The sequence below is a fragment of the Epinephelus moara genome, chromosome 11 (genome assembly GCF_006386435.1).
Source record: "Epinephelus moara isolate mb chromosome 11, YSFRI_EMoa_1.0, whole genome shotgun sequence".
NCBI lineage: Eukaryota > Metazoa > Chordata > Actinopteri > Perciformes > Serranidae > Epinephelus > Epinephelus moara.
The window spans coordinates 30,398,666-30,426,498 of NC_065516.1; the positions used below are offsets into that span (position 1 = coordinate 30,398,666).

The window sequence follows — 27,833 nt, forward strand, 5'->3', positions numbered from 1 at the left end:
TTTGGCAGCAGCAACATGAACGGCTGAAGGAGATCGTAGCAAAGTTTGATTGGTTAACCAGGAGAGGGAATGCCAATCATCATCTGATTGGTGGAAGCAGTGGGAGTGGGATAGAGAGAGAATTGTAAATCGCTGACAGATTGTTTACTCAAGTGCTGTTGCTTAAGTCTTTTGAGGTACTTGTACTTTACGTGAGTCGATTCATTTCATGCCACTTTATACTTCTTCTTCACTGCATCTCAGAAATACTGTACTTTTTCCTTCAATGCATTTCTTTGAAAGCTACCAGCTACTTTAGAAATTAAGATTTTTGCATAAAAATCATCAGCATCCAACTACCAAACAGTTTCTACAAGTACAACTGAAATGATTCTTCGATTCATCAATTAATTGGCAGCTATTTCTAATAACCATTTCAGTCGTTTCCTAATTAAGTTTAAAATAATTTTACATTTTTTTTTAACTTTTATTATTTTAAGTACATGCTCCTGATTATACTCACTTACTTTTACTTAGAAATACTTGCAACAGAGTATTTTTACAGTGTGATATTAGTATTTTTGCTTACGTAAAGCATCTGAATATTTCCTCCACTGGTCATTACACGGTTGTTATTGTAGAGTCTGATATAATTTCCAATACAAACACAGTTTCAGCCTCGTAAACGTTCAGCAATTGAGGTTGAAGGCTTTTATGGTAAGACCAAAAAGTGCTGTCGGCAAGTGTTGATGTTTTGAACATTGGCTGACTTCAGTCTCTCCGGGGCACAATCCTGCAGACACAATCAGGAAGATGTGAAGACAACAAAAGCGCTATATGAAATACACACATTTCCCCTACAGGCAGAGTCCCACACTCACACACACACACACGCTGGACGTACACTCAGAGCAGAGTCTTTATGTACTGTAGACAGACTGGGGCACTGTCTGCTGGGGTTAGCGAGGGGCTGCCAGGGCCCCTGTCAGAGACACAAAGAATGTGTGTGTGTTTCAGTGTGTGTGAGTGTGTTGGCAGACTGAAAGTGGGGCAGCCAGCTGACAGGGAGTCAACTCAGGTCCTGGATGTTCTTCCTGTGTCAGACGCACACCCACAATTCCTCTCATACACAGACAAGAGGAATCACACTTACACATTTCCTGTTGTAAGACGGCCTGTGATGCTGCCCATATCAACAGGATTACACTCTTTGATTCTTAGCAGATGAAACAAAAACAAATATGGCACCAGCAGCATCCAACAGATAGAGGTCAGACGCTCTGAGAAGTCATTTTGTGCAATAGATTTTAGAATGAACATGCTCACCACCACCACACACACACTGCTGAGCTTTAGCCAGTGTGAGCGCAGCGCCTCGTCAGCGGAGGGAGATGAGTGGTTTTTGGGATTCTCTTTGATGGCTCCGTCCCCCTGCTGAGACACCAAGTCATCTCCTTTCTCTGTCTCACATTTCTCTCTTCCCACACACACACACTTACATGATCTCTCCATCCATCCTGGATATACTGACGAGGCAGTGTGACTATCAGAAACACAGGAGCCATTTTCATCTTTTGTGGAGGATGTAATGGCAAAGAGAAGGTCAGCGTTCCCATCGTCTCCCGCAGCAATGCTAGTCTGTCTTTCATTGGCACCAACACACACACACATACACTCACAGAGGGAAAGATCACAGTCTTGGCAAGGCAAGAGAGACACAAGAAAGCCCCAGTGTACAGTCTGTACGTGTGGGAGTACATGAGGAGCTACAGGCCTCGACTCTTAAGACTCTTTAATGTTTAATATGAGACGTGATTGACAAAGTGTAGTTTTATGTGCAGTGTTTGCAGCATGCAGCTCAGCTTTTCCTCTTCTTTTCTTTCAAGGTGACATTAGATAACTCATCACAAATCCTCTCCACCTTGCCACCTCTTCATTACCGAGTGACCTCTCACAGAGGTGTCCCTAATTAAAAGTGGACTCTGTCAGCTCTCTCGGTTGGATGGAGGCCCTGCATTAGCTTCACACTTGCCAACACGAGACGATCCAATCTTGCACTTCTTGTTCTGACGCCGTTACCTGAACAGCATTGAGCTAATGAACACTGCCAAGAAGCGGAGGGGGGGGTCACTTCACTTATCTGCCCCTTTTTATTTCCGCCTTTTTATTCACTTCATTGGAATAAGTCATGATGCACCTTCCCGGCGGTGGCTTTGTACCTTGACAAAAGGGGGCAGATTTAAATAACTCAAAGTGCCTTCGCTCAGACCTAATCCCCAACCCCACTCTAATCAACCCCCGCTGTTCCCTTCTTCGCTTCTTAACATATTCTATGCGATGGAGTGAAGCAAGACCAGATAGAAGCATTTAAATGTAAGTGCTGGCAGGCTAATCTCTTCAAATCCACCCTCCGTTGCTTTCATTACTCCGCTGAGGTGTGCGTTGTTTTCTTTTCTTTCAGGTCACTCCCTTTGATGCTACAAGTCAGAAAGCGATTTCTAGCAATGTGAAAGACCACAAGTTGATCCAGTTTCAGCACCGGGATTGCTTAACCTTCTACAAAACACCTGAGGCTGTAAAGCACGGGACGTGGATCTACTTTGTTATGTATCAAATAGAGGACAAGCTCTGACAGACCAAAGTCGATAAAGACATAATGTTCATTGGTCTACAGCTCTGTGTAATAATCCCGGCTCACTTTTTCTCCAATCGTGGCATTTACCTCATTATTTATCCATCCAGTGGAAACGTTACCGAGATCTCGAGAAGATAAGTGAGATCATTTCTCCTGGCATGGATATGATATTTTCTCTCTCCTCCCCTTCATTCTTTGGAGCTCGAGCCCCGAAGCGAAACGACACAATAAAATACAGCTTTCTAAAGTGATTTGAGCGCCCAAAGCTCCCGTGACATTCAGTAAGGATAAAAATCTTCGGGGAGGAATCAGCAACATCCCCGGCAGCCTTAGCGTTTCACCACAGGGAGAGAAAGCAATAAAAGTGCAGAGATAAGATGAGCTGATGGTGCAGACAGTTTTGGCACTAATGATGCCTTCAGTGTTTTTCGTATGTTTCACCTACTAGTCTTTGCAGCTTTTATTGTGTGCTGACTGAGAGCTAATGCAGCTGCTTCATATGTTTATGGTTTGCGTTAGATATACTTTCAGTGTGTTTAAGTTATTGTCTGCAGATATTACAGGATCTTATCTTATTACAGCTTCTTGAGGAGTAGATCACCTACATGGGTTTACATTTTGACGTAGCATTCAGCACAGGTGATGACTCAACCCTCGAGTCTCATCCCAAATACTGCTTTGCCACTGAGAGCTCCTCATCTTTCCCACTCTCTCTCGCCTCTTGTGCCTCCCCCTCCCACCTCTGCTTCGGACTCTCGGCACAGATTCCACTGGGGTAGGGGAGGGGGGGAGCTTCAGAGCAAAGACATCTTTCTCACAGGGCTTTTTCCACATGCAGTGAACACATCCATTGTGAGAGAGCTAAATCCGCCAACGTTTCCCCCTCTTCCTGCCCGCGCTTTGAAGCTCTGCACTTGTCTTGTCGATCCATCCATCTTTCAGCGTGTCCGGCAGCATTTATGACACAGATGCTTCAGCCGTTGGAAGGCTGCAACATCTGTTGAGCATTCCTGTTCAGACCCTGGTGTCCTCAGCTCCAGTGTGCACCAGGAACTGATTAGAGGAAGGTGAGAAGGTGAAAGTAGCAGGTTTTAAAGGCTGGTGCCAACTTTATTAAACCTGTGTCTCCATTGCAGTATTTAAGGACTTCCCTTTGAACAGTGTTTATTTATGGAACTCAGGATGTCTCATTCAAAAAAAAAAAGCCCATTGACAACCTGCCCTTCTCCACCTACACCTGCTCCAGCCAGATGGTGCTCTACTAAAAAAGAAACACATGGAGACGGTGGAGATAAACTGACATCAGTCCTGCACAGCCCCCGTATTTATCTCAATGAGGCCACTACATCATCAGCGGAGGTGTCAATGCAGAGAGCTCCAAAAACGATTAAAAATCTGGGTTGTCCAACAAAAAAAAGTTGGACCTGTCTCAACTTTTGCCGCAGTGCAGTCAGTGCTGACCGATCACATACAGGCACGCCAACATTCCTGGTAGATAACTTTGTAACATGAACACCGTGAACCCTTGTGATCATTGTTACAAGAGACAAACGATAAACTGATTGCCATCGTGATGACAGCGATAACAGAGTCGTAAAAATCCAGTCCTGTGGTATTATTAACCACAGAGCAGTGTTTGGGCATCTGATAAGCCTTCGAACTCTGTTACTCAAACTGGACTTCATGGATCGTATCTCAGATACCTCAAGCAACACCCCCACTAGTGCAGCCCCTTCATTTTTTGTTCCTTTTTATCTTTAATGCAGGGCTGTTTTTGGTGTCAATGGCTACTTTGTCTTGTGCAATGAAGAAATAGCAATTTTCAATAAGTTCTTTAAAGGGGCAGTCAATCCCAAAATAAAAAACATAATAATTTGCTCTTACCTGTAGAGCTATATGTCAATCTAGATTTTTTTTTTGTGAGTTGCCGAGTGTCTGCCTTCTCTAAAAATATTGTAACTAGATGACACTTGGCTTGTGGCGCTCAAAGTACCCAAAAAATACGTCTTTCCAGAAATTATGACACGGTTACTCAAGATAATCCACAGACCTTGTTGTCTGTGGTTTCATGTTGGAACTATTTTCGTTCTACCAAGCTACATCCGCCAACAACACATATAAGGAAGCGTGTATCTAGTCATGGACGAGAGGCTTGTGCTCGTGACGTTAGCTAGCTAAGTGGTGCTAGTTGAGCTAGCAGTAGATGACCACTTCCTTCTGTGCAGTGATACGGGTGTAGTTTGGTAGAAAGGAAATAGTATGAGATAGCTCACAACAAGGTCTGTGGATTATCCTGAGAAACCAGGTCATGATTTATTCAAAGAGACATTGCTGCTGAGTTTTTCAAATGTTTTTGCCAAGTGCCATTAAGTACAGTATATTGGAGAGAGGGCAGACATCTCCACTGCTGATATCTCCAACACTCAGCAACTCACACCAAACAGTCTAGGTTGATAAACAGCAAAAAATGTGTACTTTTGTTTTTGGAGTGAACTGTCTCTTTAAGTGTGTGTTTATGTTATGAGTGTGATCAGACTTCCATATTTCCAGTATCAGAGAAAGCTAGAGGGAGAACATAAAGTGTGGTGAATCTTAATTTCACCAAAAAATGTATTTTTGTTGTCGCTAACTGAACAATAGAAAATAATTTAAATGATACTCCATTTAAAACCTTCAGTGACTCTCCTGCTGAATGGAGTTAGCAGTCTGTTCACATGTTCGTTCAAGTATCAAAATGGCCAAAGAAACTTCTTAAATTAAACTTCTTAAACCACTCCCGAATCTCTACTCACTCCTGTTAGGATTGCTAAAAATGGTCCTTTCACTGTGTGTGCGGGCTCCATATTGAGCCACATAATGGAATAACAAAGTCAAATGTAAAAGCCCTTTAAAAATAATTTGAGCACTTTGTTTAAAAATCAGCTTAATCATCGTTTAGAGAGCTGTTTAGGACTGAATAATGAAATAGAATGATTGAATTGAACATTTAACACTTTTTACTATATGCTAATTGCATTATTTAAATGCTAATTTATTTAATCACTCTATGAATTGTTTTTAAAAACGTATCCACTTAATGTATTATGATTAACTTCTGAATATATCTGGAGTTATTCTGGTGGCATCCACCACCGTCACCCCAACCTGATGCAACTATCGTTTGCATTGCATCCTTTATATGCTTTTGCTACGAGACATGTTTGAATAAAATTTGCTTAACGACGAGGTTCAAACAAAGGTTGCGACACATATACTTGTCAGTGGCACAATATTGAGTCATCAGCCAGATTTATGGACCCTGCATCAGCTCTCCACAGAGGCAGACAAGCTACGACACAGTGTAAGAGGCAGCATGTGACCAACCTCTTAGTGGTCCCCTTTTGTGTGGGACCTCCCTCCCCAGTATCTCCCCCAGCACTTCAGAGGGACCCCCCCTTCACCCTCAGCACACAAAGAGGGGACAGAGTTGGCCTGGGTAATTGGGATAATAATTATTTCTGCATTTAGTGCCAGCTGGGTGCCTGAGAAGGTCAGGGAACAGCATGAGGACAGGCTTATCTCCATGTTGGTGCTGGCTTCCATATGGCAGCAGACAATAGGAAAGGGCCTTGGCCCCGGACACAGCAGCATGGCACAGGACAGCTCCCACAGACAAAACACAACAACACACTGAGGCAGCGCTAACCGCGGTGGGTCTCAGAACTGCCACACAGGCTGGCAGGCTGAATGACTGGCTGCACAGCGGTGGACTGACAATAAAGGACAGTGGAGTGATGGGAGAGTGAAAGAAGCAGAGAGAGGTGGAGGGAGTGGGGAGAGAAATACAGCGCAGGAGTCTAGAAAGGACAGTTCAGTAAAGTTAAATTCATGAACTTGTTTCCTTTAAATCCTTGTCTCATTCAGGACACAAAGCCGACTGTTCTGGCCTGAATGTGGACAATAAGAAAGGCTTTCCTGATTTATAAAGAGGACTTTGACCCCTCTATTGAAACTCTACCTTTATGTGTTAGCGTGGTAAAAGCTTGGGGCTTGATGAAAAGACGTGAACAGTGAGAGGTTAAAAGTCTCCTTTCTTTCCTCCCCATTCTGCGGCTCCTTATTCAACTGCCCCTTCGACCTCACCGTTCACTGGGTTACCATGGCACCAAAACCCCCGTAGCAACCCGGCCTGAGCTTCATAAATCAGATTTTTACTGTGTAGCACTCCTTTTAATCTCCATCCGCTGACGGCTTTATTTGATTCCTACTCTTTGGAGGGCTTTCAGTGGTCAGTCCATCGTGAAAAGAATGCCGGGGTGTGCGTATGCATGTGTGTGTGTGTGTGTTTGTATGCATGTGCACAGGCGTGAGAAAAGGTCTATAGAAAAACAATGTTGTCCAAGACTCTTTTGAACCCTGTGTGCGTTCCTTTCAGTTTGAGTTCCCAAGCGTCCCCTTCCCTGCGTGGTGACTTTGAGACGGGGCCTCAGCGAGAATCATCATCGTCTTTAAGGACGAGTCGTTAATCCCCTAACGTGCTGCAATCATACCTCACTCTCATGTTCAAGTGAAGACGGGAGTCCATTTTTTCTCGCCTCTTCTCGTGCTTTTTTCCTAAATGTGACTTAATTTAATTAAAAGGCAACTTGGCAGCGTCCAGACATAGCCATTACTTATTCATAAGTGACTTTTGTTTCTGTGCGACCTGTTAATCAGAGCGACACAGTAAAGAACACGAGCCAACAAAACTCTCCTCCTGGCGCCGCCATCAAACTTTAATACGACTCGCTGGTCCGGGTCGCGGTCTTGTCTCTGAATCCATCTCCCAAACAAACAGTCGAGGTGAGGGAGGACGGCCCTGATAAGACACAGACAGGCTCAGGTGAGCGAGAGAGGAGTTAGTGCACAACCGAAGCAGTTAAAACGTCTGGGCTGGATGACACAGTGCTCCCAGAGCCATTTCAGTAACTGTCCCATTGATCTGCAAGTAAATGGATGAGATGGCTCTGTAATAGCAGGGACCTCTGGCTCTCAACAGCAGCTGTCCATCTCAGACGTTATAAGCTGTGATCGATGAGATGGCCATGTGAAATCAGACGCTCGGCTCAGGTAGTTGAGAGCCCTGAGAGAGCTTGTGTGTGTATGTGTGTTATTTGTGTGTTTTTGTTGATGTGTAAGGGCTGAGGGTTTTAAGTTTGCACGGATGAATACAGTTTTGGGGAGTCTGCAACTGACAGCACGTTATCTTCATGTGTGTAATGTGTGTCTAAACACATCTTCTAAGGCTGTGTGTGTGTGTGTGTTGAAAGCAAACCCATCTAAACCCATTGACTATAAGACAGTAATAGACATGCCGTGTCATCAGCCCTTGGTTTGGCATCTTGATCGTCACCATTTGGGATTTATGGAGCTACAAGTGACCATACAGTAGTTGGACGAACGCTAACTGCTACTAGCTGCTAGCTTGGTCAGCACGGTTCTATACAGCTATGGTTAAGTATGATAAGGCTAATTCTAATTTCAGCTTGCGAAAAACAGGCTTTAACCATTAAAACAGAATGTACTTACCAGAAAATCTGAATGTCAGACTTCTTAGAGAGACTTTCAGTACAACTAAATGCTGAAGACTTTTTAGATGACCAAATCGTTAGTTAACCATTTGAAAATACGCTGAAATAGTGACATATACAGCTACAACTATTCTAAGTGAATCTGGGGTTACACCATGGTAGACAAAGCAACCATGCCCATTATTGACCCTTCGCTAAATCTCATCCCTGGATGCAGACCAGGGTCCGACCACAACTCAGCTGTGCTCCATTGACTCTAATGCAGTTGTTTCAGATTTCCTTCATTTTCAGGCTGGTTTTGTGGATTTGGAGCTAAATGTTGTGCCTGGGGCACGTCGTGTATTAATGATACTCATTACCTGGAGAGGTTGGAAAAAGATATACGTTTCTTCCCTGTTCCAAAACCAAAATCAGACCCTGAAAACTGTAGGGTTAGCTAGCTAGCTACTGAAGATATAGCCTACTGAATGTATACAAACACTGTTCATGTGCACACACTGTGATGCTACACAGCTGGTTCAATATGAGCAAAGTTTCCCTTTACATTCATTGTCTTGTGTGGCGATCAGCAGTGATGTGGTGGTTCACTTTTACACTGTCTTTTTAACCTGTTGTTGCTGCTGAGTCAGTTTGACAGTTGACTGTAGACCCCTCTGTCTGCTTCTCTCTGGAATCACTCTTTCAGTTTTCAAAAAATATGATTATATTTCTTCAGGGAGTGCAGTTAGTTACAGTGTGGGCTCCATGCTTACTCTGACAGCTTGTCTGACCATCACAAAGGGGCGGGGTTTAGCAAATATGCGTAACTTGAAGACCCTAATAAAATGTGAACGGATGAGTTATCTAAAAAATTTACCTCATGTATATTGGTCATGAACAGGAAATTATAGAGACCAAAACCGTTTTTTGTACCGGGCTGTAAACGTGTTTATTTCTGCTGTAAATTTGGGCATTTTAACATTGACTCACTCAGCCAGCCCCAAGTGGCCAGTCGAGGAACTGCAGTTTTTTTGCACTTCATGTCGGCTTCATTCTCAGGCCTTGAAGGCTGCCTAAAATCAGATTACATAACATAATGTGCACCAGTTTACCCACCTGTCAGAATCAGTTGCTTTATTGGTTGCAGACATGACAGTAAAGAAGTGTCAAACAAAAATTTACAATTTAATGCTGACCAAAAAGTACCTGATTCTGTGTGGTTTGTGAACAGGTGTCCCCTCTGAGAGCATATTTCCATCCACATGCCTTATGTCAGGGAATGGGAGTGAGTGTGTTACCGCTTGTTAGAAAAGCCTGTCTATATGGTGATGGTGACGGTGATGGTGACGATGATGGTGACAGGCTCTTCCAGTCCTCTCTCTCTTCCTTTCTGTCTGTCTGCGCTGCCGAGGAGCAGAGTAAAGGTCTAGAGTTCATTATCAGAGATTTTCCTCTTCAAGGGGCACAGCGACCAGAGCATGTGGCGAGCTCTCATTACTCCCAATGCTGTCACATAATCTTTGCCCACTTACATCCTAGACACAGGGACCTGACTTGTCTGGAGTGGGCCCGTCTCGTGTAGCTATTCCCATTCAACATAGGAAATTAATCTGAAAGCGCCTATAGAGAAATCGCCATTTCAGGCCATTAGCACTTGTCGTGCAAAGCCGGCATTACTGAAATAACCCGGGCAGTGGAGAATATTGGACTTACTGGAGCAATAGCCAGTTCATGCTACATAAATTTGGAAATCACCCACTTGGGGAATATTGTAATGGCCTTGTGCAAATACAGACGTATGCTAAGGAAAACTATCGTAACCTGCCAGAAGTGAAATGACTAGGTTTCACGTCCTAAACAGCCTGAAGGAATATTACAATAAGCAGAGCAACCATATAAGAGTGGAAAAACTTCCCTTCATCTGTCTGTCATGAGATGAATTCAGGCTGGGCCACACACACACAAGCACATAAAAATGCACATGTAAAAGCTACAGAGGAGGAATGAAATAAATCCATGTTGCAGTTTACGGCTCATCTTTATAGGATGTGATTGAATTTTAAGGATTTTCCAATTGATTCCTGAGTAAACGCTGACATCTGGCAAGTCATCAAGACAAATCTGCCAATGACGAGTGTCAGTCAGCTGCTTTATTTTATCGGACTATTTTTTTTTTCACTCAGCAGTAAAGGCATTCCTGGTTGCATGCAGATGGCGTGTTCTTCCAGTCACTATAAAATGTTCTAATCTCAGATCTAAAAGTTTTTTTTAAAAAAAAGAGCTCAGCCCCTCCTGTTACTCGAGTTAAAACAACTTTTGGAAACTAAATTGATTTATTTTTTTTTAGTTCCATTTTTGGCACGGCTGCCACACCCTGCTTTGGAGATTGGCATTCTGTGAACGGCGGCCAATTGGCAACCGCTGTTTACTGCTACCAGCTGCTTTTGCTCATTGAAGTAGTTGCCTCTCTTTTACACATCAATCTGCTTTCTCTCTCTCTTTTCTCCCCTCTCATTAATCTTTACAAGATCCCAGAGTATGGCATAACTTAAGCTTTGCCATATTAACCGGCCTTTGAGGCCTGTCAATGCTATTTTTGATAACGCTTTGGTTTTGATTAGGCCGTGACAAAAAGCATAGATACCACTTGTTGAGCTAATTTCAGTCTTTCAAGTCTCCTGATTGTACTCGGATGTGACGGCCGACAGTCTCTCGGGGTGTTAGGTGTTGTTGGTGAAAGACAGACAAGGTTGGACTTCATCTCTCGTCACGTTTAAGATATCTGTTTCAAGTCTCTTTCAGGACGTCTTTCCACATTGACCCAATGGTGTCCTTCAGACACATCTACGTCGTCAGAAGTTTCTAAAGCCTGCTCTCTTGTCCTTCTCGCCGTCTTCTTCAGAAGATCACCTTGCCAATGCTTTGGCGGGAAAACGGGGGGGAGGGGTAGGACTGTTTAAAGGTGATAATGGTCTTTAATCTGCACCGATGATGATTTATCAGCTCCTGGCCAGCCTGCTGCACTGACTTTAAAACATGAAATAGAAACTATTACCTATTACCGACTCACTTCTTAGAATTCCTGAAGGTGGGGGGAATAAGTGAGAGGCAGAGAAAGATAGATAGAGGGGGGAGAGGGAGGAGGTGTGGAAGGATTCATCTCCCCCCGTCTTTTTTTTTTTTTTTCTTTGCAAAGCCACCAGAGCTCCAATCCAATTTGCCAGGCATGTGGAGTTATCCTTAAGCCTGTCAAATGCACTGACAGTGGAAAGCTGTCACTTCTCATATGGTCATATGGTCACAATCAACACTCAAGTTATTTATAGGTCTCATCCTTCACACATTCGCCACTACAAGGACCCACATACCAACTCGCCGCACTCAGACGCCATAAGAGAGCCAATTTACTCATTTAGTATCACCTCTTAACTGTCCTTTAAACTGCGAGCTGCGTCTTATTATGGAGCATACAGCTGGTGGGTGGTGTGTTTTATTTATTTAATGGATTTAATGGATCCATCTTCTGTGAGGTGGGGCACAAATAAAAGAGACAAAGATGCAAAACGAACTAAATTTGTCTTGATAGTCTAATTTTCCTGCAGTTATTATCCTATTGAATTTAATTTGGTGATTATATATCCAGGTAAGTATCCTACACATAGCAGCTTTAAATTAAATGCTAAAGATTATGGTAAATAATAGGATATTAGCTCTCACTTAGCATGGAGGGGGAGGCTAATTAAATGTGCTTCAGATATTCCTGCCTCCACTCGGACCAGCCACTCAGTTCTCGGATACCAACGGTGCAATATTGCTTCATTTCCATGGTGTGGCCATTGGCTTTGTATGTGTGCGTTTTGTCATACCTGGAGGATATGTGTTAACTCAGCAGGTTAAGCATTACCAAAGACCTCCATTGTTCTCAGCTCTATTGAGAGTTCTCCAAACACTGGCCTATAATTAAAGGGCTCACTCCTACTTAATGCTTTTGTTCCCATGCCCCCCGACCCCTCCCCTCCCCATGCTGGGGGTTCGGCATAATAAGCATTTTGTGTGTATGCACATACGTGTGTATGCTTGTGTGCATGCAGGCAGATGTATCTTAATTGAGTTTCGACTCACTGGTGCATTCATTCACACATCAGCCACCGCATCGGCCATCTGCAGGCGAACCCACGACCGCTTGGTCTCTTTTATTAGCACCAGGGGCTTATCCTCTGTGGCTTGTCTGGGACTGTGGGAGCACCATCACAAGCCGCTTCCCTGTCACCCATTCCTTAAACCACCTGAAGGTGACAGTGTTTTGTCATCGGTGCCTCTCAGCTCCCCTCACTTAAAGTGCAGCCTGAACCTCCGGCGCCAAAGTGAGCCACCTAACCAGGCCTGAATAATTCTCTCATTAGGAGCTCGGCTGAGTGCTTTGCTGTGTCACATTTAAAATGTGGCTCCTTATAGGGGGCTCTTGCCTATGAACACGAAGCCTTGCCAAAGGGAGGGACTGTGTTATGAGATGAAATAGGAGGCACGCAGAGAGAGTTTTATGAGAACCACTCTTTCTCTTCTCTCATCCCTGTGATATCCACTCCAAGTTCCTCTCATGAAGTTTCTGTCTCCTTTCGTGTCTGACAGGAGCTCCTCTCAATTAGATAGATTTCTGTTATTGAGCATCCAGACATCTTTACAAATTCTCTGTCTCCCCCTCTCATGTAATACCCCTCTCACTCTCTTCTCGGCTCTGTTTTTTGCGACTCAGGCAGTTTAGCTGGAGGATTAGAGGAGATTACACTGTGATCTGGTTTGTGATAACAGCTCATATTTGGAGAAGGACTCCTACAGTCACCTGCAGAGAGAAAGAAAGGAAGAGACAAAACATCAAACTGTGTGAAATGCTAACAATCTGGCCTCGTGACAGACTCAGCCTTATTAGCCCGTCTGTTGAAAGGCATGGAGAAACATTATCAGATCTCTGTGTGCTCGCTGGAGCCCAGAGCCCGTCTTAAGTTACGCTGGTTCAAATCCCTGTGGCTGAGAAGAAACAACAGGACGGCACTGATGCTAGCTTAAAGAAATGACCGCTGAGACTTGTTTCAGCCGGGGTGAAGTGCGGGGTGTTTGTGCATAAGCATGTGTGTGCACTGGGAACGCTGCCACCGCTGCTATCTTGTAGACTAAAAGCTTGTCACAGCTGACCTCATAGCTTTCTGTTGCGCTGAACATGGACAGTTATGGCCCACTAAATCTCTGGGGAGGACAAAGACACTCTAAGATCACCTTTAGCCTTTCTGCAATGTCACAAGATCAGCGTTTGGAATATATACACTTGTCCTTTAGTGAGAAAGAATTTAAACCAGTTGTTTGTTGACTCTGCCGTCCTCTAAACCTCGCCATTTTCTCACAGAGGTCCGAGCTTATTATTTAAACTAATTGACAGTAAAAGATATAATTATACTTGACCATTTCTGCACCCGATGGCCTTTTCCATGCCTTGATTATTGACTGCCAGTGCTCCTGATTAGCATGTCGGTCACAGGGGAAGTGGTGGCCTGCAGTCATGATGATAATTGAGATCATAATCACAGCCAATGAATTTGCGTGTGTGTGTGTGTACGGTGGTCGTAGTGGTGGATTCAGGGGCGGGGGGCTCCAAGCTGTCACGGGGGCTTTTGATTGATTGATGCCTGATGCGAGATGATGGATGCGTACCCACATTAAGCCGAGTGACGGCCGCGCAGAGGCTCGTCGCGGCTCCGGCAGTTTAAGGCAGCGTTACGGCTTCATTAAGGCAGAGAGGCTGCGGTGGCCATAGATCATGGTGGTGACAGGCCAACATTATGTCTGGCTGGGTTGATAATGATGTCATGAATGTGAGGGTCACAGGTTGAAGGGGCATTAACATATGTAAGGCTCCTGGAGGTTGATGGGAGATAGCAGTAATGGCAGGATTTCTCCGTCGCTGGTTTGACTTTGTGATTTGAGGGACTGGTACAGATGCAGTACAGCAGGTGGGAGTAATATGTGGATCTGTTTCACGTGCATTAAAGGTCCAGTGTGAAGGGTTTAGGGAATATATTGGCAATACAATAGAATAAGTATGTTTTCTTTAGTGTATAATCACCTGAAAATAAGAATTGCTGTCTCCTTTTGTCTCCTTAGAATGAGCCATTTATCCATTTATATCTACATAGGCAGCAGGTCCTCGTCTACGGAGATCACTATGTTGCACTGCCGTGTTTCTACAGGAGCCCAAAAGGGAACACTGGCTGCATTTTTGCATCAGTCACTGTAGTTAGTTCGTTAGCCTCTGTGACGAGAGTGCTTTATTCAGTGTTTTTGCCAGTTTATATCACCAGATCTGTTTGTTTTGGAGCAGAAGAGACTCCTGTGGATAATTTGGCTCCTGATAAAAACCTTCTGAACATCTGGATCTTTAGCTATCAGAGAAAATAGGTAACAGCACATTAGCAGGTGCTGGGTTAGCCGCCCGTCTCTGACATGCCAAACAGCGTCGGAGAAACCCTGATTTATAATGTGAAACTGCTTTATTCAGTGTTTTTTTGGTTTTAATTACCTCGTACATTTGTTTCAGAGAGGGAGAGACCTCTGTGGATGATTCTGCACCCAATAAAAACCTCCTGAACAATAAACACTGAAGGAATTATTTCCGAAATGGTGTTTCAGTTGGTTACAATCTGCAATCTTCCACACTAAACACCACTAAAAATCCCCCTAGATCTTACACACAGCTCCTTAAAAGTTGAATAAAAAGACAAATTTCTAAATTTAAAAACAGCCCCCAAATTAAGTAGTACGTTGTCTTTTTGTTTTGTGTAACGTTAGCTTTTAATAAAGTTAAATTTGCGATACACGTCACTTTTCCCATCCATTTTTTTTTCATTATATTTAAAAAAAGGAGACAAATCATTCAAAGTGTTGTTGTGTGAACATTGATTAGTCTTTTTAGCTCTGATTCTCTCATTTTTGTCCTTTTTTGTCTCCCCATCTGTCGGTATCTTCCCACCTCTTGACCCTCACATTGATTATTACACAACATTGATAGCCTAAATTGAAATGATGCAGCCAGCCTCATCTTTTTCTTTCTTTCACTCGTCTGTCTGCGTGGCCATTACTAAAGGTCGCGACCCCTGACCCCCTCCCTCTGCTGCCTCTCTGGCTCTCAGAAGAGGGCTCCAAGACTTAATCCAGTAATGGAGGAGACAGGAGAGCAGCCAGTGCAGGATGCCAGGGGATAGTAGGGAGGGGGAGGAGGCAACAGCTCCCTCCTCTCCTCCTCCTCCTGTTCCCTTCATTTATGTCTGTACCTCCATCCATTCCCTAGAAGCACAACCAAGCAGTCATCACCCCCACCTCTCTCCATCTTCTCACCACTTAAAGCTGGGACCAGCTGCGCCAGGAGCAAAGAAAATCATTGGAATCCATCTTTTTAATTCTGCTTTATTACACCCACTATCAATATTGTTATTGTTTAAAGTGGCCCCGGCTCGAGCTGGGCTCTGACTGACGGGCGTCCTACCGCGCCTCTCTCGTTAATTATGTATAGAGGAAGTAGCGGCGGCACAGGGGGTTGTGGAAGAGACGTCTTGGGGGCTGCTTGTGTATGGGCCGGCGAGGAGACCTACGGAGGGCCGGCGTGAATTATTTACCCCTGGCTCGTGGCTCGCCCGCTGAGCGTCAGGCACTGACATTTGGAAAGGGAGCGATTGTCTGCATTCAGCACAGTGTGATGCCGCGCTGGAGTAAATGAGATACTTTACAGGTGTAGGCCTTCCAGAGTGAACCTCAGCGCCCTCATAAAAAACAGGATATCTGCTCGGCTTGTTAGTTGGTAAAAGGGGATTTAAAAAAGACGGGTGTATGAGTTACCAGGAATGCCGCAGCGGAGAAGTATACCTTAAAATTATGCACCAGATGTCAAATGATACATTTCTGAATGCAGATGTAATATGTGGCCAATGCAACAGCGCTGCTAAGGCCCATTTGAAATCTAATATTAGCCTTTCATTATAGGTAGGCAGTGAGTGTGTGTCACTCTGGCAACGTGGTAGAATAGCAAACGAGTAAGAGCGGGTCAGCGGCGTGTGAATATCTGCATCTGCAGTGGATTCATCTTCTCATTCACATGCTGATATCTTTGCATATATTTGCATTAAAGGACCATAACTGTGTTTTAATCCACGCAGTACATTTTTACACACAAAGCATCACATAGACTGCTTTAATGTGTTTTCTCTCAAGCTGCAGGCAACGATTGGTTTTCATTCATCACAGACTGGTGTGAAAATCAACTCACAGAGACCAGATGCTGAACTCTCAATATGCTGTAAACTCGCTTGCTGTTATTTCGGTCAAAGTTACAGTGAACTATTGTTGCATTGTTATGCAGTTGCAAATGTGGGTTGTTTTTAAAGGTTTAGGGTGGATATGTTGAAGCGGTGGTGAGAAGCCGAGGCATCCAGGAGTCAACTGCTGCCTTTTAATTATTTCTGCAAGTTTTAAAATCAGCATACAGCAATGTTTGCCTGCAGGTAGGAAAATGCAAAACACTGTGGAAAATAGTAAATCATTGATAGTTTGAAATTATGTAGAACTTGCCATAAAAACTGACCATAGTCAAACTCCTGGATGATTCCAGTATTAGGTAACACAGGAAGATACATGCAGTCGCCATCCCAGACATGAGCAAGGTCAAGTTACCGCCACTTGAAACCTGAAATGTTTTAAATGGTGGACTGGATGAGGTTTGACATCACCAACTATTTCATGTGAGTAATATTCCATCCCATTCTCTGGTTTTTTAGCAGGGGCTCACCCCAAGCCCCGTCTTTGACTCGCTCCCCTCCAGCCTGTCTGTTTTCCTGCTACTGTGCTGAGGCTATGGTGCGCTGTGCTTGAAAAACTTGTGCCTCTCTAATAAGCTGCCTGTGGGCATTCCAGCACATGCGAGCAGCTGAAGGATGAGGCAGTTTCAGAATGCAGAGTTTAAAAGTGAGTCAAGTGGGATGGAGGGGTTTTGGAGAGGGGGCTGCAGTGTCACACAGCTGTGAGATGAGCTCGGTTGGACCTGGCCAGGCAGGTTGAAGCTGTTTGTAGGACTGTTTCTGTGAGACTGTGGCAGCACACCAAGACACATGGAGAATGAGCAGCTTCCCTCTTTTTCATTTTACACTCCATAGTTCCAAAACTTAAGTTAATTAGCTCTGCGTTTTTTCCCCGACATCCTCCTTCCCCTTGATTTCAAAACAGTTTTTTCACTTTCTCTAAGCAGGTTGTCAAACTTCAGACATGGCATCTGTTATACGCTGAGCACTTGAGGCATCCACACTTGGCTGGACAAACCCATCTCAAGATCCACTCGGCTCCTTCTTGTCTAAGTGCTAACGATCGTCTAGCCGGCACTTCCGCCAAATTCTCCAGCCCTCTCTGGGCTTTTTGAGAGCTGCTTTAAAAAGAGAAACCTGCAAAGGTGACTCGTCGCTGCAGCACACCAGCCTCGCTGGACATTTATTTGAGGTCACCTAATGCAAAACACAGCAACCAATTTCATATTTCACGGCGCCAACCTATACTTAGACCAAATATTTTGGTGTCAGGGTTCATAAAAGAGAATACTGGAAGCCAAAGTCATATAGTATACCCCAGCTCACTTCTCCTCTGGCCTCTTAGTGTCAAGCCAGCTGATATCTCATAAAAGCTGTCTTTAAGGCCTGATGGGCTCATAAAAGCTGAGCTAACCTGTTTAGATGGATACTTTAGCCTACGGCCTTCACACTTTATTTACACACTTCACTCTCCTTACCCTGAAGAGGAATGTTGACTTGTCAAATGCCTCTGTTCAACACAACAGCCCACAGTACTGACATAGACATGAAAATATAACATTCGATGAGAGTTATTCACCCTGCTGCGAGACTGCGGCTGCCGCACATGTGTTTTCATATTGTTTATATGCTTCTTTGAAAATAACAGATTTACTGTATTAGAGTTCTGGGGCACAATCCAGCAGCAAAGGAATTCTGTGTGCGCTTGCAAAGTTTGGGCACGTGATTAGCTCTAATCATTAGCATGCAGTGCAGCTTTGTCTCATTACGAAGTGGCACTGCTCTGAACTTACCATGACGTGCAGCATGCATGTACGAGTGTGTGTTTGTGCCCTGTGTGAATACATTATGCAGTCCCAGCCATACTCCTAGTCTCGCTCTCCCTCTCACACAGTGTGAGCGAGTGCTTCTGAATCAATGGATTGGGATTACAGGCCTTAACTTCAAAGTTCATCTCTTTCTTCATGGAGGACGCAGCTGTCAGTCAGGAGCTGGCTGGCTCCTTTCTTCCCAGAAAATAACTTGCAGAAAAGTTGCCAGCAACTGAGGTGAAGAAAGTTCTCAGAGTCTGTCGTCCATATAAATCTTAAACTGTGCCCATGTAACAGTGCACAACGTGCCGTCTTATTGTTGTGCTGTTTCAAACAACTCTCAAAGACGCATTTTCACTCTGGATGATAAAGACTAAAATAGGGTCAGAGTAAAGGTTGCTCCTGTGTGAACCATTGACTGCACTGTACAGTACAAACACTGGAGCACTATGTTTTTACAGTCAAACATGTAAAGTCTTTGTCTTTCAGTGAAAACTTTTTGAACTCAGCCTCTGTGAGTTGTCTTTGCTTCACACAGACAGCCACTGTGACCTCCTGTCTCTCCTCCCGTCTGTCCTTCGCTCTGACTCAGAGCAGCTGCACAGGATCGGTTGAATAATTGATCCATTTCTGGACTGCACCTGAGCTTCCATCTTTCTTTTTTACTTTTATTTACTACAATGTTCTGGCCGTCCAGCTGGCTCTGCCACAACATCGCCTCAAGCCATCTCACTGGCCTGTAGACTCCCTTCTCAGCCTCCTTCTTTTTCAGCATTAAAGCCACACACCATATATTGGAAGTTTTAAAACAACCAAAAGCACTTTTAGTTCCTCTTTTGTAAAAAGGTCACACCTGTTTCCTTCTAACCACAAGTAATGCATCTACACAGCACAGCACGCAGAAACAAAAGCGCCTTTGATCAGTTTCAGTGCATTCTCATTGCAAGTGAAGCCATAAAACTTGCCGGTGAAAAGGCCGGGCAGAAGGCATCGACTGTGTCTCCCCGAAATGCAGACAGCTGCAAGGCCGGTTCCTCATTTGCACCTGTATTTTGGCAATCCCTCAAACAGAAGAATGAAATAGAAAGAAAGAAAGAGGTGTTTTAATGTAATGCCTTGTAAAGAAGAGAGGTTGTAGCACGTGTCCTTGGGGTAATAAAGCAAATTGGGGGTGAGGTTGGGGCAGAGAGGGCGGCAGGCTGCATGTGTGCTGAGACGCAAAGGGCTTTGAATTACTGAGGGTATAGCTCTGTAAAGAGACAAAGAGAATGCTGAAGAACTGCTTCTTTTCTTCGTTTTCTGTAAACCGTGGGGGTTTTTTCAGTCGAGGGGCCTCTGTGGTTCCCTCCAGGGCAGAGCTGTTTCTTCATTTCTCACACTAGGGAAGCAAGAGATGAACGGTACACCAGGGGCCAGCCATGCTGGACAGCCTGTTGGAGCTCTACAGCCGTTGCTTCTTTCCCTTGCTAATCAGAGCTCCACACTCCCCAGTCACGCCACCACCAGAGCAAGCAGACATCCCATGTGATGGCCTCTTAGGACCCCCAAGGACCCCATATGGGCTGCTTTGGAGTCTGAAAGGCACCATGGATACACACACATTCAAACCCAGCTCTACAACAGCAACAGCCCCCATCTAGCAGCGGGGTTTTCAGCTGGCAAGGCGCCACTGTCAGTGCATCAGTCACAGGAGGACATGGGTGAAGTCAGAGCCTGACAAATCCAGGGTATTATCAGGCCTTTGTCCAGCCTGCAGCTGTCACTTACCAGGCTAGTGGGAGAGGATGAGGGGGACAGAAGGGAATTCATGACCTATCCCTGTATCCACAAAGGAGTATTGAGGCATTCACAGATAAAGCATATGGGGAAAAAAGACAGAAATAAAGGAGAGAGATGAGGCAAGAGAAAAAAAAGTGGAAGATATTTTTATGAAGATGGGAAAGAGAGTAAAATGTAGAGTGAAAAAAAAAATGCCGGGAGAGGGGTATATGCTTCAAATGCTTTCGTTTGATTGCAAGAATCATGGCGAGATTGGCCGATATATGCTGATTTCCTCTGAAGACTCTAAAAAAAAAACGTTTTATCTTTGTCCCTCTCCCCTTCGAAAATGACCAGCGGTAATGCAGATCTAATCTTTTTCTATCATCGCGGTAGGTCCCAAAGGCTGTCCATCTCCCCAAAAACTGCCTCATCTTTCTGTCTTTGAAATAAATGAAAGTCCACGGGGCGATGGAATAAAGATGAGCCAAGCCTTTGACTTGATGCAAGATTGCCAAAGGGCCCAAACTTAAGAAGCCTGCCCCATCATCTGCTGCGTGGAGATACTGGGGCCGGAGCAAGAAACCAGATAATCTGATGGAATTTCAATCAGCAGTGATCAGATAAGAAATAACAGACCGTCTGATTTTAAAGTCACACCGAAGCCCCAACAGTTCAGTCTTTTTCATTTTACTTGGAAATGAACAAGTCTGCTACAACTCTCAGAACTCCTGTCAAACTTGTGCTGAAAGTTTCCCCCAGGATTGTAACACTCTCACTCTGATTGGCTGGAGCTGGCCCCTGACCTTAGGTATGCTCATATGACCCGTGTTACACTCTCAGTGATTGGATTACTCCTTTATTAGCCAGTGGCGGTGTTTATAGGGCATGCCGAGACTCAGCGCGGCTTTGAACTACCAACAGAAGCAAACAGGAGGACTGTGCCATAGTTTGCATCCTTGGCCTAAGCCTTGTGGTGTGTGAGACATCTGCCAAATCCTCCTGGATCAAAGGATGACTATTACACAGACAGGCGTCCACATACCCCCAACTGCAGCTTTAGAGGGCTCATGACCCCTGTCAACAGGTCAGGTTGGAAAACACAGGTGGGATGGGGATGGTACTTGGACGCCATTTGTTTTTAAAAACAAAAGTGTTCCTGTATAAGTTGTCGATAAAGTGAGATTCACTCACAAAGCTATATCCATCACATGTTCAAAAAGCTTTAGGCTTATTTTTTGTTGCGTCGTGGCATTTTCCTACCTTAACTGCTTTTTATAATCCTTTCTTAATAAGAGAGAGGATGAGTAGGAGCAGCAGCAGGAGGAGATCAGCAGGGGGTCTGTTATTGTTCACATGGACCTGAATCCTTGTTGTTTGACCCGACTCTGCGAGCCTGTGAATTCACAAGTTCACCTCTCCTAATAAGCTTTCAGAATAAAGCTATAAATACAGCGGCGGTGTGACTTTACAGAATACAAGTGTCTGTAAAGTGAGGAGCAGAGAGACGGAGGGAGGGAGAATGTGTGTGTGTGTGTGTGTGTGTGTGTCTCTGCGTCTACGTGTTGCAGGCTGTGTTTGCAGGGGTGTGTGCTCGCATGCATTTGGGAGCCAACCTGAGAGGCCAAGTGCTGACATTTCAGCCTGCGAACACAGAGATGAATTTTGAGCAAATCTCATTATACAGGACAGAATGAAGATGCTGGCTGTGAAAAGGCTGTGGCATATGGATACTTTATCTGCATGTTTTTTAATTACTTTATAGGCAGCATCCCATTTGACTCACTGACTCACATTTTAAAAGAGGCCTTTCAGGGGGAGAAAAACAGCTCTGGGACTGAGCCCCGTGAGCTCATATGATCATGATGCAGACAGCCTGCCTGTACCCCTGAGTACACTTATACAACCTGTGACCTTTTCCCCTTATGCACAAACACATGGCTTATAGCAAACTGATGAGCAGCACTCATTCATATTCCCTCACAGCCATCCATTGCTGGCTGGGATGACACATTCATCCTAATTGCTGAGGTGGTCCGCTGACGTAAATTACCACCAGTTTCTTCCCCCCCAATCTTTTCTCACAGCTCTTGTTCTTCAGGCCCATTACAGACGTTGATGTATTCACAGGGGAATTTATAAGCGGTGACACCTGATGCAGCCAGCAACGATCATGCTGACTAATTACACATTGAGGTGCTCGAGCATTGGGGAGTTCTCGGAAGGCGGCTGAATCCATCTTCTTTATATATTGAGACAGGCCTGCTACCGGCTGTTACAGTGATAGTGGTGCCTTGATTCCTGCTCTTCCTCAGCTTTTTTTTCCTCACCATATGAATATATTTACACTGGAGAATTCCATGAAGTGTTTTCCAAGAATCCCATCATCTCGGTGCCCCCATGGTGGGCGGAGGACCAAGGGGAGAAGCCCCTGCAGATAATCTAGATATTGCACAGGCCTCCTTTGAACTGCCATGACAAATTCGCCCCTCGTTAAATCCTACCCCACTCCCAGTCCCTATACGCGATGCAATTTCCATTTGCAGCACTTTGAAAAATATATTGAAGTGCTTTGCTGCTAGGTCTTTAATTTGCTGGAGATCTTGTCTTCGCTGATCTTCTCCCATTCCACTCCCCAGCACTTCATCTGTCACACACTGTGCAGAAATTTGGTAATATACGGGCCGACCCCCTTTCTTAGATTGATGCTTTAGTGGGTGAGAGAAGGGCAATAGGTCCTAGTGAGAATATGGACTCAAGCAGTCTTGTTTATCGCCTGGGTTGGGGCCCTTTTTCTGGAACCCCAGCTGGCTCCCACTGCCCCTTCTGGTTCCCCTCGCCCAGTGGTGCATGTTTGAGATGCTGATGCTAGCACTGACCCTCCCTGGAGGGTCAAAGAGAAAAATTTACGATGCTGTTTGTTTGGAGTCAGCCCGCTTTTCTCTTTGACCAGCCTCAGGGATTAAACTAATTGCATACACTGGACTTCCCAGATCTGTGTTCGGTCTTTTCTAGTCTGTCTCTCGAGTAAGGAAGATGGCATGTACTGTATTTCAACATATGCATTAGCAGGCATATATCTGAAGTGAGGAAATTTAATTCAGAATTGCAGATGTGTTTTGCTTCTTTTTCTTTTTAATTGCATGCTGTGCAGTGTATGTTCCGTGTGAGGTGCACGCACTTTCTTAGAACACGTCTTTGGGGAAATCTGGAAACCTTTGGGTTAAATGGTGTTTTGAAATTCAACAGATGGACTCAATGAGCATATGGCATACGTGGCACTGATATTCATACAGGAACAGCTGATAATACTTTCACATACATGTGTCATTAGTTAAAAGAAATAAAAGGTTTTATGATAAAAGGTAGCAGATTTGAGCGAATCCGATCTTTAATCAGCCCTTTCATTCAGAGCATTGATATAGCACCGAACCACTGTTTACTAGGTAAAGATGTAGTGGAGTGATAGCATCCTGAGCAGAGGGTGATGTCCCGCTACCTCTGTGTGTTGTAATCCAAGCTTCTCTGTTGTTTGTTGTGGTAAGCCGTCTCGATCACACATGCACGTTAGTGCCATAGACTACATATAAAGATGGACAACACATCTCCGCTCACCACACTGTGCAAAAATGAAGCCAAAATATCTGGGATACAGTCACTGCCCTTTTGCGCTGGTGACATCTCTTGGAGCCAGAGTCTGCGCAGTAGCAATCTCCGCGGTGTTGAGTTCCCACATAAACAACCGTCACAAACACAGATTGGCACACACAGCCGTGAATCAAGATGTCAAACCCCATTTCTACAGTGTCAGATAACTAATTAAACCAAATTTGAACCTGCATCAGTGTGATAAGAATTTCAATAAATGACAGAAACCATCTTTGGCAAAAATTTATTTGACATGGACTCTAAGTCAGTGGCTCCCAACTGGTGGGTCGCTGTCCAAAAGTAGATTGCAAGCCCATTCTGAATGAATCATTAGCTACTTGACAGAGACAGAAAACTAGCTCAATGACATGGCCAAATACAAGTATGACACTGAATGTATTAAACTGTGGGACCTTGAACTAATGACTAAGGCGAAATCTGGACCCCGTGGCTGGACCGGTTGGGAACCACTTCTCCAATGTTTTAGTTTGTTTCATGTCCAATCTACTTACATGGAGGAACAAGCTTTATGACCTTTACTGCAGCCAGCCACCAGGGGGGATTTTGAGGAGTTGTCATGTCGTCCATCTTTTTTATACAGTTGCAGATTCCACTGGCTAGCTTATTGACACCACTTTGCACTGCACTCAAAGCAGTTACCGCTGATGCTGGGACAGCGTCATTGTCAAAGCCTAGCACCCCCCCTGGTTCCCACATGGTTAACACCTTAAGCTCTATCGACACTGTTTATGGAGTTAGCACCATTAGCGGCACAGCCACGTCCATGCTGAGAAACGTGTCCAGACAGCTCGTACGCTCTGAACTTCACATAGAGCCTCTGTGTGCATACAGTCAGTGTAGCTCTGTTGTTTATAGACTACAATTAAGTCATTTAATTTCTTTAACATTGCATATGCTATTTAAGCAACCTCATGCCAATATAAAGGGAACATTGATTTTGTAATGAACAGTAATAGAAGGACTTCACCATCACCCCACACCCTCCTCACACCCCAATGAGCCACTTAATTGCCCACATCCACATAAAAGGCCTAATGTATGCTCCCTGTGCTCCCACACACATAAAGCTATAGGAATCAAATGGACTATAACTAATACAATTGATTTTGATCAGGCAGTACGAATAACACCATAACCGTGTCTCGCCAAGTGCTACTCAGGGGCATGCACCAGGATCCGCTCATCCTTTATGAGCTGCTATTTATTGTGCTTTTAATGAAGCTTGATTGGCAGCATGTCCTATTGCCCATTATCATCAGAAGGATGTGCTCATTCTAATCTGCAATTATCACCATAATTGCGCCCAGAATCCTCGGGGCCCAAATAAGCAATCACTTCCACCGCTGGCGTGCCACCTGTAAGTGCTCCTCAGGAGGACGCACAGAATGACAGGGTAACAGGTCCTGCCTGACTTGGTTTCTTCCTCTTCTCTCACATGCTCTTGATTAACCTTTCCCTTTTTCACTCGGCACCATCCCCGAGAACAAACCTCCTACCTTTATCTCTCTTTCCTTCTATCCTACTCCCCTATATCCCCGAGCTCCCAACCCCTCCCAGCACAAATTCCTAACCTTTGGTCACTTTCATCCCAGTGGTATGCATAAATACAGGCCTATTATCAAGCCTGGTTGTCTCACCATAATTATGCATTTTGTCATGTGCTGCCTCTGTAGCTGGTGATAAAAGGAGAGCCTGATTAAGCTGAGGGAAGGCTATTGATTCCTATTGACAGGCTCCTCAAAGCCCTTTAATGAAGGGGATGTAAATGAGGGTTTTCCACAGTGTTTAATGACTGCGTACCATAAAAGGCCAACATTCTCCTGCAGTCTAAAAGGGACATGCATCACTCACAACGGTGCACAAGGGACACTTTCAGTTATAGGGATGTTCAGGAGCAAAGGCTGGGAGGAGGAAGGGTGGGAAGAGAAAGCACATGGAGATGTCAGTCAGGTATGCAAGGGGGAATCATAACTGTCAGATCAAGGGGTCCTCAACACAATTTAGAGGCTGTGTTAATGTGGTCAAGTGAATTATTTGAATATGAAAAAGCATCAGTAACAACACTCTAACTAGAGGAATGTGTTTGGTATTATTTCTGAGTCAGGCCTTGCTGAAATATGACCCCTAAGCGTGCTATCTGGATTCAAAACAACTCCTTCCGCTTTCTCACCTCCTGTTTTTCGCTCTGTCTCCCAGCAGTCAGATGGCTCCCAGTAACCACGACCGGATACAAAGGCTGAGGCACGAGTTCCAGCAGGCCAGGCAGGAGGACGACCTCGACGACCACAGGCACACCTACAGCTTCAGCCAGTCCTGGGTGAGTGGCCGATAGGAGCTGCTGCGCTCCAGCAGAGTGGCGCTGAGCCGCACAGACCCAGATACACATACTCCAAAATACCGTACACTCAGAGCTCTTAGAGTGATTCCCCCTGATGCACCGCTGGACTCAGATTATCTCCAAAGCTCCCAGTTGCTTAATGGATTTCTTACACTCAAATAGTTTTATTCCTGCAGAACTTGATTCTTATTCTTTGACTATCTACTTGTGTCATGACCTTACTTTGATCAGAGTTGGCACTACTCTGGAAAACAGCCTGAAAATATTGGGTGAATAGGATTTTAGTTTTTCAGTGTTGCTACAAACCTAATACCTTATGTTATTGATATTCTGCTGATGACTACAGCGATTACCCAGTTCATTTCATCAAATACATAGTAGATGAAAATATTATAGTATATATTTTTCTTTCCAACTGATGTTAGAGATACAAACTGAAAAAAATAACCAATGAGCAAAAATATGGATTGTTCCCTGAGATCATTCCCAGAAGACATTTTGTTATATATATTCAGAGACTGCACTAAAGTAGAGTCATAAATTCCTGCGTCCTGGGATTAACTATGATAAAAGTCTTACTTATGAACTGAATAATAATTCATATAACGCAGCATGAAGCCCATACAGCACAACATTAACTTTGCATGGTTCCATGAAGTGCCTCAATCGTCTGACACCGTCATTCTTTTGGACCGTCAGTGTCCTGCGCCTGCCAAACTGTCTGACTCATGTCGCTAAAACTTTCGGCTCCAGTCCCAACTTCTGCCAAATTTCTGACTGATATCTAATTCCCCAGTCCAACCTTTGACCTGGAACTAATTGCTAATTACTCATTTCTGTCTGTGCCTATTCTGTCTTGGAAATTTGACACACTTATGGCAGGAAGGAGGAGAGGAGACGAACAAGGAGGGACACTTGATGACAAGTGACTATTCAGGACTTCGAGGCAAAGTGAGGGGAGAGAAACTGAAACAGTGAGGCACACTGTTCATTTTCATTAGGGTTGATTAAAGGGATTTTTGAATTAAGAATTTTTAAATTAAGAATTTGATAGTTTTTTTTTAAGCCGTTCTCCTCTGCCATGATTGATCTGTACCAACAATGGGATTTACTCTTCATAATTGGAAAAATGTAATCAAGTTAATTCCTTTGTTAATTCATTCAGACCTGATCTCTTATTCCTTCCTGCTGCGCAACTGTGCCTAGAGTTTAAATAAAGAAACACTTTCATCTTTCCACATACCCTGTTATATCACTGATGATCTTAACTTGCAGTCGCAATCATTACTCAACTCTAACTTCTTACTTTGTTTGGACTGGTATAACTGATTGGTTGACACTTAATTTAAGGCCCTCTTTATTTTTAACTATGACCTCACAATAATAGAGCAAAAATTGACCGTTAGTTCAGGCAGGACACAATGTCAAGTTCAGCTCACATCCCAGCTACATCAGCTGATCTCAGACAGCCCAATCGACTGATGGAGCAGCTGACTGATCACATGATTCCTTTCTATGCAACTAATTGGTGAATCTCATTCAGGGCGCCCTATTTAAACTGCACTGGCCTTCCTACTGTTGCTGCTTCCTCTGCGAGCTGCTTTGCAACCTGCCTCCACCCCAGCTCCTCCTTTTCATGCTGTGTCTGATTTATCAGTGTCATTTCTGTTTGTCATTGATGCTGCTCTGTTCTGTTCCTGTGGGGTCTTTGCTGCTGCTCTCCTAGTAGGCACATAGAAGGGCAGGGAGGTTTGCCTCTCTGTCTCAGGCTTTCCTCCT

At 44.4% G+C, this 27,833-nt stretch overlaps 1 protein-coding gene across 4 annotated transcripts in view; it reads left to right on the forward strand.

Moving 5' to 3' along the window:
• Window positions 1-27,833, forward strand: part of pard3aa (par-3 family cell polarity regulator alpha, a) — a 415,766-nt gene that overhangs the window by 367,045 nt on the left and 20,888 nt on the right. For 3 of the 4 annotated variants that reach the window (XM_050056584.1, XM_050056586.1, XM_050056587.1), the window contains one exon: window positions 25,913-26,033. In XM_050056584.1, the coding sequence (XP_049912541.1) occupies window positions 25,913-26,033 (121 nt within the window). The remainder of the gene's footprint in view (window positions 1-25,912; window positions 26,034-27,833) is intronic. The other variant, XM_050056585.1, reaches the window with a different exon arrangement.